At 39.1% G+C, this 15,620-nt stretch overlaps 1 protein-coding gene across 1 annotated transcript in view; it reads right to left on the bottom strand.

Moving 5' to 3' along the window:
* The window catches only part of kcnk3a (potassium channel, subfamily K, member 3a), a 46,824-nt gene extending 38,230 nt beyond the window's left edge, over positions 1 to 8,594 (bottom strand). Inside the window, exon 1 of the mRNA XM_085381598.1 lies at positions 8,211 to 8,594. Coding sequence (XP_085237724.1) covers positions 8,211 to 8,493 — 283 coding nt within the window. The 5' untranslated portion in view covers positions 8,494 to 8,594. The remainder of the gene's footprint in view (positions 1 to 8,210) is intronic.
* Positions 8,595 to 15,620: the final 7,026 nt, after the last annotated feature.

The raw sequence follows: 15,620 nt of genomic DNA, 5'->3' as shown, positions 1-15,620 counted from the left end.
TATCCAGTTCTCCTTAATTCATCCATGAGTGGCACCCACAGAGAGTTTGGACCTTAAGGAGCTTGCATAACACTAGTGGACGGAGATATGCATCCAGTTTTCTATTCTCATATTGATGTTTTAGGAATTCAGTTAAAACTTTCACTACAAAATGAGTGGGAACTGCACATGTCAAACACTAAGATGGGATCACATCGGCCATAACACCAATGACTTTTTGAGTCATTAGCCTTGCAGATGGTACAATCATTTTTTTTAAGTTGTAGGTATTTGTGCGCCTCATGTAGGCAGGCTCCAGCCACTGTCACTGAATAAGAAAACCGGAAGAAAACAGGTGGAAAATGATTTCTTGGTAACACCTCTGGACTGAAACGTGGAGTAAAATTCAAAATTAACAAAAAAATTTGTTTTAAAGTTTACTATTTGTCAAACAAAAATAAATAAATAAATACATAAATAATTGTTTTTATCTTTGCTGATGTCTTTTCACTTGTCTCTTCACCTTCTTTTATCTTCCCAGAGCCGACACTTTCTCCGCTCTCCTCTGAGAAGAGCTGAAGTATTCGTCTCGGTGCGCCCACGAGGAACATCCACTGAGAGTTACGTTCTTTGTGCACTCAACCACTTACTGCACTAACCTCTTAAGCTGACTGAATAATAATGGTGATTCTAATGTAAGTAATTAATTGCATTAATAATTCAACACGTGCCCTCGTGCGTAATTATGCAACAGCTAAAAGACGGGTTCGTGCCTGCTGCCAAATCAAACTGCTGCCAGCAATGGAGATAGAGAAATGATCCGATATTTTATTCAGTTCCAGCCCACATATAGAAACATTAGAGTCATTGACCCAGAGAGGATTTGCTGAGCACGCCTGCTCATTTTAAGCAGCAGCATACGTCACATGCATACACTAATGTGCTTACGCACTTGGTAACTGCCCAGCACATCAAGAACTGATGTACTGCTGGTGACAGAGTAACTAAACCAGCGCTGGAAGGGCTTTCAGCACTGTGATCCAAGCCACTTTTAATGTGATGGCAGAGTATGTCCTGCAAACAAACTAGGGGATTCTCCTTAACACTCCAAGGCTTTATCTTGGGATTATAATGACTAGTAGAGACAGCATGTCCCGCACACATTTGGATTCAGTTTCTTTCTCCTCAGAAGATTAAAGATTTAAAGAATACAGATGATGATGTGTCTCTATTGAGACAATGAGCTCACGTCTACTGAATCAACAATAGGCAAACAGCCAAATGATCTTTATACAAGAACTATTTAACAAGAGGTGATTCACTGTCATAAAAGTCCAAGCAAAACATGCTCTTTTTTTTTTTTGAAGTAATGGTTTTCTAACTATAAACATGTGGGTTTAGATCCTATTCAAAAGAAAAATGTTTTTATGAGCCCAAAGCGAAGGTTAATGACATCAGGGGTTAGATATTAGATGATCCTGAGGAAAAGAGATGCTTATTTTTTTATTAGTTTTTTTCCTCTTTTGAAATATTGAATTTTCTGCTGAAAATGCAAAATAAAAACTAACTTTTTGCATCATTCACCTAAATAATACAGTTGCAGAAAATAGTTTGCAGACCGAAGTGGACATAGCCCAATGAAAGACATGAAAAGAAAATACAGATGTTGATTTTGGGGGGTCTTTTTAACTATTTTTGAGATAGGACAGTGGAGATTCAAACCTAGCCTTACGGTGTATGGGTTGCCTGCTTGACCAAGTGAGTCATAGCAGTACAACCAAGGTTTTGGTTTTTTATTTTATTTTATTTTTTTGAGGTACATGATATGATATTACACATGTGGGAGGAAAAAAACTTCAATCAACAAGAATTTGAAGTTGAAATGGTTTTTATTTATTCATTTTCAATTAGCTCGTTCATGCATTTTTCTTCTGTCCTGCATATTTTTTTCTTCTCTTTCCAGTTATGTTTTCCTCATTCTAGTGAGTGATCTACTGAAGAGTGTGTTTTTAATGAGAGTATTACATCTGTAAGAACCAGCTCCATAACTCACAGTGAGGTCTGCGGTTTATTCAGAGTTACTGGGACATGTTCCTGTTGAATTTTCCGTCTTTTATGAGACTTTTTGCATGATTATATCACCTCAGAAAATTGTAGTTATTTATATGATGGTGTTGGAGAGAGGAAGCAGCAACTGCAAAGAAAGATTTCTTCCACTGATTGCTGATTAAATTCAGGCTTATGAGAAGGCTTGAGCTTGTCCAAGCTGTCATTGGGTCAGAGACGGCACACCATTATAGGACATGTTTTAGAAAAGGCTTGTTTCTTTTTCTTTTAGGTGGTCCAAGTGTTTAAGACAGCTAATCTAAAAATATTGTAATAATTATTTTATGAACATATAAAACAACATTTTTCTTTTCAGTATGTAGTTAAAGAGTGGCTAGAGAAAAGTTATTGTTATTGGTGAATTAACAATACCGTTAATCTCTATAAAGTCATGCACGTGAATATGTAGGTAGGAGACAAGATTTTAAAGGACAGGAAGTAGAGGTAAAAGAAGCCTTGCAGTTTGCCTGTAGCTCCACTTCCACTGACCAGTCACTTTTATGCAGGCTTTAGGTGGATGTAACTGAACAAGAAGGTGAAAAAAATGCAGTTTTGTAATACATCTTGGATGTAATCTAATTACAATTTAGCCTTGTATTATCCATTCATTCTCTTCCACTTATCCTTATCAGGGTCTATCCCAGCTGTCATGGGGCAAACTCCACACAGAAAGGCCCCAGTTAAACCCAGTCCACGCCACTATGCTATCCAGCTTTGCGTTAGCTTTTGTGAAGCTGTCTGGATTTATAAACACTGACTGGTGCAAAGAGCAGCATGACTACTTCCTGCAATGAAAGCCCTTAAAGCTGGGCCTGATGCGTTTCCAGGCTGTGATGTCACCAAGGTGTTGCTAGTGTTAGGGTTGTTAAAACAAAGGAGAAAAAAGTCTCATTTCAATTGTAGGTTTGTCTTGACACTCAGAAATGCATTAAATTAAAATGCACCAGCTTGTTTTATAGTGTTAAAAAGGAATTGTGGTAAATAATGTTGATCAGTTGGTTAATATTTAGTTTGCATGAAAATATTAGATCTTTGTAAAGCTACAAATTTACAAAAACAAAATCTTCTAAAACTTAAAAAAATTGCAGCTTAATGGTATTTTGTGCACCTATAAACATTATTTGGGAAGTTATTATAAAGTTTATTACGGTGTTTCAAAGACCATATAAGTAGGGGTGAGGTGCCAGTGATGTCACAAAATCTGAACCTAGTGATGGGTCAGATGCGTCCTGTTTTACTCACAGCTCTGTCTGTTCAGCTGTGTGGTCAGTTGATTTTTTGTTTACTTTTGCTGTCTTTTTTACCACGACCAGTCACAGCAAAGTACCTACCTGGACCTGGTTTTGCTGGAGATTTCTTTCTGTTAAAAGGTATTTTTTCATTCCCACTGTCGCCTGGTGTTTGCTCAAAGTGGGTTGTCTGATTGTTGGGTTTTCTCTCTATTATTGTAGGAGAACTATCTTACAGAATGAAGTGCCTTGATGCGACTGCTGTTGTGGTTCGGTGCCAGATGATTTCATTTCTGTTCCATTTAGACACTACAACATCCTGATTAGGCTGATTAAAAGATTGTAGTTTGCAGAAATTGGTCTCTGTCTGTTGCTGTGCATCACAGGACCAGTGTTGAAGAACATCTTGTGCATCTGCGATGTGAGCAGCTTTCACTGTATATGTGACACCAAATGTGATTTCTATCAAACATCCAAAAACATCAATGTTGAGAAAAGTTACTTGAAATTTCGATTCAGCGCTGCCAATCAGTAATCTACGTGAATGATGTCATTTCCTTGGTACCTGGAAGCTGAAGCCCTCAGCTACAAATGCTACAGCTAAGCTACCAGTATTATAGCCAGTCATGAATGCACAAGTTGCTGAGTATTTTCAGCGGGGCTTCACAAATAATGAAATCCTTGTGTTATTAGCTGAATCACTTGGTGTTACTATCAGCAAATGTACTCTTGAAAGGGCCAACTTGTTGCGATCTGGTTTTGAGTGTGCATTCCTCTGCACCATACCCTGCCGGGTTACAGGAAAATGACGTCATTCACGTAGATTACTGATTGGCAGAGCTAACTCGAAATTTCTAGTTACTTTTCTCAAAATTTTTAATTAGTAAGTCAAAATTTCGAGTTATGGATACTTTTATTTTTGTGGCGGAAATGGCCTTCCATACAACACTAATAGAAAAATTCTTAGTTTTTTATTTTTGCTTTTTAAATGTGTTTTTCAAACTTGTGAGAACAATAAATATCATTTGTTTTCTTTCTGCAGAATTCTGTCTGGATTCAGTGAAAGTCAATTCAGTGAATGTGTGAGCGTAATTCCGGGGAACCAACCGTTTAATTTGGCTTGTGTAATCATACAGTGATATCATATTGCTTGTAACACAAAGACTTCTATAGTGTAAGTCAACATATTATATGATGGCCATCTGCCCACGACTGCTTCTCATGACCTCCAATTGTATGCCCCTGTCCTTCTTTCTGTTATGTAACAGTCCTCTGCCTGGTAGAGTTCAAGGTTTGCCCTGTGGTGTGGCAGTGATAAGAAGTTCACCCCTGGTGTGAGGATACAGGGAAGATGACTCTGTTTCAGATCCCCGCGAACCCCCACATTTTATAATACTCAGTTCGAAATCGTGCAGAGGCGCTCCCCAGGTGGCATTTAGAGAGCATTTTCTTGCCCAAAGCTCATTTATTTTTTTCCTTAGAGGTGTATCCCACATTGATTCCATATTACTCCCACAGTTGGGTTAGTAAATATACACCCCAACCTCTTCCTTCCCTTTTCTCTTTTAGAAAACGATGTGTGCTTACTGGCTGTAGCTTCTCCTGCCTTTGTCAGTTACATGGATCGGCCAAAACATTAAAACCACCTGTCTAATACTGTGCAATTCCCCCTTGTGATGCTAAATCATGGCTTGGATGTAGGACCTTGAAGAGTGTTCTGACTGTAGGGCCTTTTTTTCCTGAAGGTCAGGGTGGGAACTTAATGTACTGGGCTTTTAAAGGTGTATCTCACAGACGAGTCAATTACTCAAAGTCTTTGAAATGTTTTTAAGTCATTTGGGGTATTTAGCACAACATTACATTGTATCAAGATGATCCCTGTTATTACCTTCTCCTTTCAGTGATTTTAATATTGTGGCTCATTGATTTATCTTAAATTATCATTATGGCTTGCAGGGACTGATTCTGTCATGTGCTAGCTGGCAGTTGACATGGAAAATTCCCCATTTTATTCTTGATACTGAGCTGTTTGCACATCATACTGAGCTCTCTGGTCCTTGGGGGTGTCCTGCGTTGGAGCGGAAAGTCCTGAGGCCTCATTCTGAAAATGACTTTAATTATAGATTCAAAGAATAAGCGAGGAATTAAGAGGTTCTTGTCTATTTTTACGCTTCAGCTTAACAAATTAGGCGTTCCACTCTCATATCCTGAAGCAATATTTGGACTTTGCTATAAGCCACGGCTGCGTGATATTATGTGTACAGTACAGTGTCCGTACTGTTGATTTCATGTGCCAGGAGTCCAGTGGAACAGCGAGGCTCTGGTGTTGTCATTAATACTTAATGGCAGACTGAAACGCCAATCACTGTATTTGTAGCAGCCTCGAGGCTCGCAATTACAGAATGCAGTTACAGCCACCCGGGGGCTGGGGTAGTGTGCAATTAGTTGCCTGCATCTGATAGGGTTACAAGTCACAGATCAATAGTCATTGCTGCCCCGGCCACTAAATACAGGAGGAAGACTCAGATAGGAGATGAAGATAAGAACAGCTTCTGACAGATAAGGACAATGTGATGTAGGGAGACAGTGAAGCCTTTTTAAAAAATGTATAGAAATAAATGAGGTGGTGTAATCTATAAAAATATGACTTTATGAGCAAACAATCTGAATTTGCCACTTTCGCTGTCTAGTAACAGAGGTAGCTTATCTGTTTAAGAACTATGGTTTATGACTTATATTGGATATGGTTTTTGAATTATTAGTATCTAATGAAACATTTTATTGGTATATATTAATATGCAAACCATTTTTTACTATGGTAGTACAATTGTTTTTCTTAATTGCAAAATGTGCAGTTTTAAAACAGCCTTTAAGTGCACGCATGGTTCACACAGAAGCTAATCAATTGCTCCATTACTTCTGCTATTTCAGTATGTCAGGGAAAAGCATTAAGTCTGTGAACAGTGGACTGTTTAAAGACTCTTTGAAAATTCAGGCAATATCAAAAAAGATCAACAATTTGTTGCACAGTGCTTTAACTTTTCTAAATATTTAACTTATTTAACATTCGCTGCTTTTTATCATTGTTTTATGTCTCTACCAAATCACTGGGGAAGTATGTGACTCATCAGCTGCTAAATGACCTACCATAGTCATCCACAAGTTACTAACTGTGTGTTTTATGGCGTGAATTATGTGGGGAAACCAGCATTTTCTCACTTTCCCCCTTGTACAGAGGATATTTTGTCTGAACTGACAACCTGGAAATCCAGACTTTGTAGAGTGATTGTGATTGTATGCAACTTCCACCTCGACTTTTCTCTCCTGTAAAAGATGTCATTGTGATCTCAATGGGAATTCAATCATTCTCAATGGGTATAATTGCATTTTAAAGAACCTACACTGAGTAGAGCTACCTGTTGCAGCCGTAATCTACTGTATAGACAGATTTACAGTGAAGGATGTGCTAAAGCTGCAGGGAGCTGCAAATTTGGTGATAATTCTCTGTATTTGCATCAATACCACCCCTCCTTTCACTCTGATGCACTTTCTCATGGCTATTTTGAGCATAATGATAAAACAAATGGTTATAACTCTTTTAAAAGCAAAATGAGCTGATGTAAACCTGGCCTCAGATCACAAGACAATTTGATTCATTACAGTAACTAAAGTTGTTTTTTTTTAGTTCCATTTTTCTGATATGATGTCAGACTGAGTAAAGCACGGAGAGTGCTATGGAGGAAAATGAGTAAAGCTGACCTCCAGTGAAACCACTAAAGCAAACAGGCTAATTTTCAAGCCTGATAAAAATTGAGTAAAGAGGCTTGTGGTGTTGTCCTTGGACCCTTCGGAACAGGAGAAATGCATTTGAGCACAAATGAAGAGGCAAATGAAGGTCCCAATAATGCAGAGCTTTTCAGTATTCATCACAAATTCACTGGCTGAAGTTTTAAATCCTTCATATTGTGTCTCAACATGTACAGAGAGATTTTCAGATTTTTGAAGCTCATGTCTAATGACAAAGTTGTGAGCAAAAGAATTCTTTGGCGAGAAGTTTGCACTTAACGTTTACGCACTCATTGGCTTCAAATCTGACTTTTAAATGATCCTCTATAATGCTGGAACTCAAAATAAATGTGGCCACTTCCAGCTGATGTAACATCCAAAGCTTGCTTTCCCAGTGAGCTCTAACCTGACTTTTTGGTTACTTTTTTGTTTTTGTTTTTTTGATTCAGGCACAGCACTCCTACGTTACCTTTGGTATTTCCTGACAGCAGAAGTTTTCCAAATGTTCTCCCACCTTCCTCACACACGTATTCATAAGGACTGGTGATATTGAGGCACAACTCTCGGATGAGCCTGCCCCTCAGTAGTCTTCCAGAAATGTAGCAATCACATTAAGTATATTTCCCTAACTATGAATAAAACAAATATAAATTATTTAAACCCTTATGGTTAAAGACCCCCCCCCCCCCCCCCCCCACCCCACACACACACACACATGCTACCTTCATATACTCTTAAAATACTCGGTTTTCATGTCTCCTGGCAGATTTGGCTGTATCTATTTTATTATAAACCTGTTGCATTGATATGTTTTTAAATAACATGATATTTTATGCTCTGTTTCTTTCATCTGTGCTATCACTGATTAGACCAGGACATTGTGCAGTGATCATATTTTAATGTGATCAGCAGTGTTGGACAAAAATTACTTAAATCGGGGTACCTCCTCCCTCATATTCAATCGCGTTTTGTCTTTATACTCCCAATAATCTAAAACTGCTCCACAGGTTTATTTGATAGTCGAGACGAATTTTCTTCGTTTTGTGCAATAACCGAGAGTCAAACTAAAGTCCGAGTTTCCGCAGAGTATCTAAGAAGTTGCTCTCTTACCTATTGTCGTGATCACAGTGATGGCGAAGTAAAAGGAGCCGGCGAATTTCCACTGCATGCCGGCTTTGTGCGGCTTCAGCTGCAGCACCACTTTTTCCAGCTCGTCAAAGTCCTCCGAGGACAAGTTGAATGTCTGGAGCAGCTCCCCTTTCTTCAGGTGCAGCTCCATCCTCTGGGTCGTCTCCTCCTGAGATTCCAGGGCGTCGAAGATCGCGGCTCCCACGAGCAGGTAGGTGAAGGTGCAGATGATGAGGGCGAGGGTCCTCACGTTTTGCCTCTTCATGGTGGTGTGGTGTGTGTTAGGGGGACAGGCGGAGTGTCAGAGCGGGTCTTGAGGACGGGGAACTCGGCTGGCTCATGGCTGTGCTGCTCTGACGGAGCAGAGGAGCTCTCTGATTACTTTATGAGCCGAGGAGCTGTTCATTCAGCACCACGCCTCCCTCACCCACCAACCCACCCCCCTCCACGCATCCATCCCACCTCTCTCTCACACACACTCTCTCTCCGACTGCATGAATCCCATTTTAATTCTCCTTATGAAATACTGTGGACTCACTGAGAAACTGAGAACACTGTGCCCCAATGCTACAAAAAAAAAAAAAACGTCAGCCTTTAATGAAGCACAGCGAAAAAATGTATGCCCACATTAGGGAAAAAGAAATGGAGGATAAATAATCTCACTTTAAAAAAGTATTTAAGGTATTTAAGTTACAAGAAAAAAAACGTTACATGCGAACCAAGAAAAAAGGAAAAACGAAAAAAAACTTGATTTTGACTATTTAATTTTTCCTTTTACTTTGTTTATCATAAAAAAATATAAATAACCCAAGACATCCACATGCAAAATGTTTTTACAGGATTTACAGGCACTAGTAGAGAGGTGAAGAGTTTACTTCTCACTAAAGAAAAACCTCTTATAGAAAATAATTTTTAATGAGATACAAATGAAATGTAAAAAAAAATGCTACTTAACAATCAATAACAGTTTGGAAATATTTAGAGAATTATCTGTTTGCCTTGTGGAGCCAGAGGAGACGAGTGTTAGGGGGGGATCTGTGACAGAAGGACAGCAGCGAGAGTGAAAGGAAAGGTTTACAAGATGGACGTGAGACCTGCTATGATGTGTAGTTTGGAAGTAGTGGCACCGACACAAAGACAGGAGGCAGCGCTGAAGATACTAAGATTTTAGGTGGGAGTGACTAGGAATGACAAGATTAGAAATGAACATACCAGGGGGACAGCTCAGGTCAAACGGATTAGAGACGAAGTTAGAGAGGCAGGCCTAAGGTGGCTTGGTCATGCACAGTTGAGGGATGATGGAAATATTGGACAAAGGGTGTTTAAGATGAAGCTGCAAAAAAAGGAGGAAAAGAGGAAAACCACAGAGAAGGTTCATGGATGTAGTAAAGGAGGACATGCAGAGCATTGGCTGGACAGAGGATGTTTGGGATAGGGTGAATGAATAACTCAGGCAACTTCTAAAGAGAGCAGCTAAAAGAAGAAATGTATAGTATGATCTATTACCTGATTTACTATAAATCTGAAAATCTCTCTGTACATGCTGAAATCTAACCACAAAAGCATATATGAAGGATTTAAAACGTCAGCCAGTGAATTTGTGATGAATACTGAAAAGCTCTGCATTGGCTTGAGATGAGTTTGTTTATTTGCACTTTCACCTTAAATGTGACAGAGAGGAATACGCAAACACAGCCTCAGGAGCCACAAGCTAGTGTACTCCTTGTGCCAGTTCCAAGTCCTGATCAAAAATCAACATGCTGATCCATCCACTGGCGCAACCAATTGGGAAATACCAGAGAAGCTGAAAGTACCATATAATGATCTTTAAACAATGTGGGTTTTGTTACCTAAAGCAACCCCTTACCCCTGCAAAACTTTTAGGATACAAGTCATAATATCCTCTGAACATGAACAAAAAGAGTGTCGTTTTATTTTATTGTTTTTATTTTTAAAACCTCTGCTTGGCTGGTTTAGGCCAAAAGTAAAAGGGAAGTTATCTTTATTGCATAAAACAATAAAGAACTAATTATATCTTGTGCACTTGTAGCAGCATGCTGTGCACTCATTGCAACGTATCGCCTCTCTCTCTGTTTTTGTAATCTTGCAAGTACTCTGCTTCCAGGTTTCATAGCTACACTAACTATTCATGGAAAAAATACAGATTATAAAAGCAGTACTTCAGTGCCAACATCTTTTTGCCTGTCTCCTTGCTAATTATGTCACTCTAAAAGTAACCAAGAAATGGTATATCTCACTGGACCCACATACCTGAAGGCTGCTGCAGAGGCCTGGCTTAAAATATTGTATGTAAAACTACTCCACTACATTTTTTAAAGGGGGGGGGGATATTAAAGTTGTGTAGAAACTTAAATTTTAAGCCGGCAAGATTTAAAAAGGGGGAACCATGGAGAGCATTAAAAAAAATCCAAGCTGTTTTCTTCACCAAACTTTTTTTTTTTGTTCAGTTTTCAGCTTTGATGAACACGTATCACAATTGTATCGTCTATTACCTGAATTATACAGGCAGTAATGATCAGGTTCATTAATAATGGACAATAATTGTTAGTTTAGCCATATAATGAAGTTCCACGCTCAAACTACAATTTGAAAAAAAAACTTCAATTCCAGAAAAAAGACATCGGACATAGAAACATAGTGCAGCCCATTTTCTTTTAAGATGGAATCAGGTGAATTCCTGACAGACTACAGCTGCTTTTGGTGACTACTGACCTACTTCAGCAGAGCAGCTGGGGGTTTAAAAAAAACAAACAAACTTTTTCATTCACATTCACTGCTGGGAGCTGTGAGATGGTTTTATTGCATCAAGGATTCATGTCCATCTATAACCGATGCTTTCAACATGACTCACCAGAACATTTCCACAGTATCCAGCTGTTTCTTCGGCTCCAATAAAGACTCAAAAGTCTGCTCTTTGACCCCAGCTTTTCCCAGCTCGCCAAGGCAAAACCAGAAGCTGCTCCTCAGAGTTTTCAGCATTACTGAAATATTCCATGTTTAGACTGAGGGGTAATTTAGCCGCAAGAGGTGTGCGAGAAGTAAATAATGTTTAAGCTGAGACAGAAATCATGACGGCAATAACGCAAACACAAACGGACAAAATGTCAAGTGAAAAGTCCACTTGGGCCAAACTTGATGACCTCCAGAGTCACTGGTTTCCAGTAAGTGGTTCTCTGACAGGTTGTACGTCAGCGGGAGATGCAGCCACTGTTTAGGGATATCGAGCAATCTTGATAATGCTCATTTTTACTTACAAATTACTGTACTGCACGTCGCTGCCTCAAATAAATGTTTTAACACAGGAACACAGACATACCGAGCAAGAGGAATAGCTTTTTTTTCTCAGGGAACAAAGTGGTTGTATTTCTTCTGATTTTTAGCTATATAAAGCCTATTTCTGTGTGAATGTGAGACTAGTTGTTAACTCCCCAGTGAGCCATTTCTGAGAAATAACACACAGCATGTCAGGAACTCGAGGACCTTTCTGTATCTCTAACTTTATCTCTGCCAGCCTGTGACAGACCATGACATCTGTACTGCACGTCGCTGCCTCGATTACTGACTGATAGATTCTGGCCAATCTTAAGTTCCACACCGTGAGCCAGGCTAAAAATAGCTCTGGCTTCAATAAACAGGTCAGTCAAGTCAACCGTGACTGAGCCTGAATAAATCCTCCCTTCACAAACCGAAGTGCTGCCTCAGCCGATCAATACGTCAATTAATCCATGACACTTTGATCAAACCTGTGACTTTTTACAGTTTTTTCTGAATGCTTAAACCCTAACTGTGATTCCTGTAGCACAATCTCTAAAACTATTCAGACTTATAGCAAAACCACTCACTGAGTTTGCAAAACTAAAAGCTCAAAAACTGCTTTGCACTCAGTTTGCAATTTTGTAACACACACTTTGCAAAACTGTAGGCACAATTCACTGCACAACACTCAATTACCAAATTTCCAACACACTCCTAGCAAAAGTATACACATGTATGGCTATCATTAACACTAATTTGCCAACTGTCTGGCACACTTTCACATGTGAAAACTTTTTTAGATAATTAGTTCACTTTGCAATCAGCCTAAGCACTACAATACAGGTAAGCTGTGTGTGCGGAGTACAATGGAGGGAGCAGAAAGAGTGAGAAGTAGAGGAGGCCGAAGAAGAGGACGTGGAGGTGAAGAAGTAGGACGAAGAGGACGACAAGGACAAGGAGGAGCAAGAGGAAGACGAGGAGGGGGGAGAGGAAGATGAGGAGGGGGGAGAGGAAGGGTAGGAAGAGTAAGAAATAGAATTGCTGATGACATCAGAGCTACAATAGTGGACCATGTAATCAACCGTGGAATGACCCTGAGGGTAGCTGGCCAACGGGTCCAGCCTAACTCGAGCCGCTACACTGTAGCAAGTACCATAAGGACATCTTGAAATGAGAATCTGTTAGTACAGTCACTTCGCACAAAGATTTGTAGCACTGCCATATGCCAATGAGAAACACACCAATACCATTGATGTAAAAATACTGAAATTGTTACTTTACAGAATTGCTAGATGACCAGATGCTGGGGGCAGAGGAAGCATGTTCACTGCAGACCAAGTAACCCATATAGTCATTATGGCGATTGCAAATAATCCTATACTTGGAAATAAACACTTGTGTTTGTTTTGATGTGTTTGACTAAACACCAGTACTTGAAGTTTGGATCCCTCCATGCTTATGGATCTATGACAGAAGTATGAGCTCAAACTGACATAGCCTACCTTGTGCACAGAGAAAGCAAAAGCCAGATGTGTTTTGTATTCATACCATCAGTGTGCAGTTGGCGCATTGTGTGCTTAGTAGATGATGGCTTGTGTGTACTGTTTGATACGGAAACACCATTTTTACGAAGGTGTGAAGAGTTAATCTAGCTGTGTTTGCTTTTGCAAGAGAACTACAATGTTTTGATTATTGGGTGACAGGTTGTTTTATTTGTGTGTAGAGTTTTGCTAAATTAGCCAATAGTTACATAACATGTGCTTAAGCAATCAGAAAAAACTGTATTTTAAATAATGCTCTTTGAAAGGTAGAGACTCATTACCTGATTAAAAGTACCTGCACTTTAACAGAATAAGTAAATATATATATTTTTTTGTGAATAGCAATGCTTTATATTATTGTATTATAATATTTTAATCATGTGTACACAAGAAGAATGATTAACACAATGTAAAATCTTGTAACAGGGTTTCTATCCCTCTCAAAATCTTTAATTGCAAAATAAATGTTACAAACTGATGGGTTTGGGAAACTAATAGTTGAAAGGATTATATTTTATATTAATGTAGCCTATTATAGTCAGTATTTAGAACATGGACAAAAAAGACCAGTCGTCTACTTTCAACTATTCTTCATCCTGATACAACACCAGAGGATATTTGTGACCAAGTAAATCTGTTAACCACTACACTATGGAGACACCTGTTCGATAAAGAATGCAAGATAATTAAAATAATGTAAACGCAATAAAAGGTGGTGGTGGTGGTGGTGTGTGTGTGTTCGGGGGGTGGGGGTCCAATGCTGAACCAGGGTGTGGATACTGGGGAAACAAGGAGAGAGACTACGTTAACACGAGGAGAAATTTAGACAGGTCTAACAGTGCTTGGGCCCTGACTCACCAGGATAAGGTAGCAGAAAATCTGGCAAGGAGTAGGCTTGGGTTCGCCCTTAAATGCTGGCTTGTTGCTACAGATGATGGTTTGCAGGTAAGATTTTCCAAGAGCGGAGAGAATTTGAATAGTTTATTATGGCTGCCATGCAGATACTTCTTGGTGTTATCACTCAGGAATCTTCATAAGCACAACTGACACTTTAACTGTACCCACTGCCTTTCTCTTTGTCCGATTGTCTTTTCACATTGTTTTTAAACCTTTTTAGAATTTCTGCAAATGAGCAAATAAACAAACACCATACACAAACTTCTTTTCACCCTCTTGTGCATTTTACCTTATGCTCTTACCAAGGTCTTCTGTGCAATTCATTGTCTTTTGGAGATTTGTTGCTCTCTATCTAATGCCCTTTTCCTCTTTTATTTATGCTTTGTCGATGTGCCTCTAGGGTGTCCGGCATTTTGGGTCTACATAATAACTTTTGCTAAATGCATCCTTTTTCTTCCACTTATCTATTTCAGGGTTAAATAATAAAATATTCTATAAAAACACACAGATGCTATAGTCTTGTACTATTAAATATCACACTGACATATAATATGAACTTTTTTCTTTCCCTCTACTACTAAACTGATTTTAGCTATACATTAATTTAATGCTTTAAAATATTAGAAACATGAACATCTAACAATAGAGTTAAAATAAAACCTACTAGGTTTGAGGGTTTTCTAAAGAAATAAATTATGGACGTAATCAGATTTGACAATTCATTAAGAACACTAACAGTTTTAATGTGAGGCTTGTTTGGTTGGTGTTCTTTATTTTGTATTTTATTATGTTTAAGCTGAGAACTGGCCTCAGCTGCAAAGTCCTGCAGACCTGCTGCAGGCTGATCAGGGTTTTTTTCGCCCTCCGCTGTTTAATCACCAATACATCTTCATGAGTCTGAGCACTTCCTGCAGCTATGGGCCCGTCATAAAAAGTTTTCCCGTGTTAGGATTTGACCTGCGGCAGTTTAAGCAGGGCATCGAAACTGAACCCTCATTACTGTGATCTTGAAGAGGCTCCACACAGAAGTCAGAGCTTTGATGTACTTTGAACATCATGGATTTTCAGAAATGTTAAAAACCACACTGCTTTAGCTCCTAATGGCAAATATCAACCAAGAAAAACAGATTTAAAGGTCATTAGACATGGATTCACAGCTGTTTTATTTATTCTAGGCTCTGGGTCTTTAATACCAATGTCTAAATTGTAAACACTTTTTAATGACTCAGCTTTAAACGGAATCTCCCGACTGCGCACAGTGAATGATGTTATACTGCAAAATGCTATTTACTAATTGCACAACTTAGTAAGTCAAGGAGACAGAGGGGAAAACACCAGATATAATGAGTCACACCATATTTGCTGTGCATCTTTAAACTGATTTACCTGTGAGTCATCCCCTCTCACTCAAACAGGTCTTCAGTTAGAGGAGATCCTCTCTGAAATGTGTCCTCTGTGATGTGCACAGGCACTCTGATGATCTTAGAGCACTCACTCAAAGTTAAGTAGGAGAAACAATAGATGTAGGTAGGTAAGCAGGCAGCTGTGCGTGACTCCATCTGAACAGGAAGAAGTGCCATGACCTTCTAAAAAAGTTGGCAAACCTCATCTTGACTTTGACAGGATTTTTGCTCCTTAGCAAGATAGAGCCATTATATCACTGGTAATACAGCGTAAT

This window comes from Rhamphochromis longiceps, linkage group LG15 (assembly GCF_057381845.1).
Source record: "Rhamphochromis longiceps isolate RC_006_pf linkage group LG15, R_longiceps_female_GT1.1, whole genome shotgun sequence".
NCBI lineage: Eukaryota > Metazoa > Chordata > Actinopteri > Cichliformes > Cichlidae > Rhamphochromis > Rhamphochromis longiceps.
This window is presented reverse-complemented; position numbering and strand designations above follow the sequence as displayed.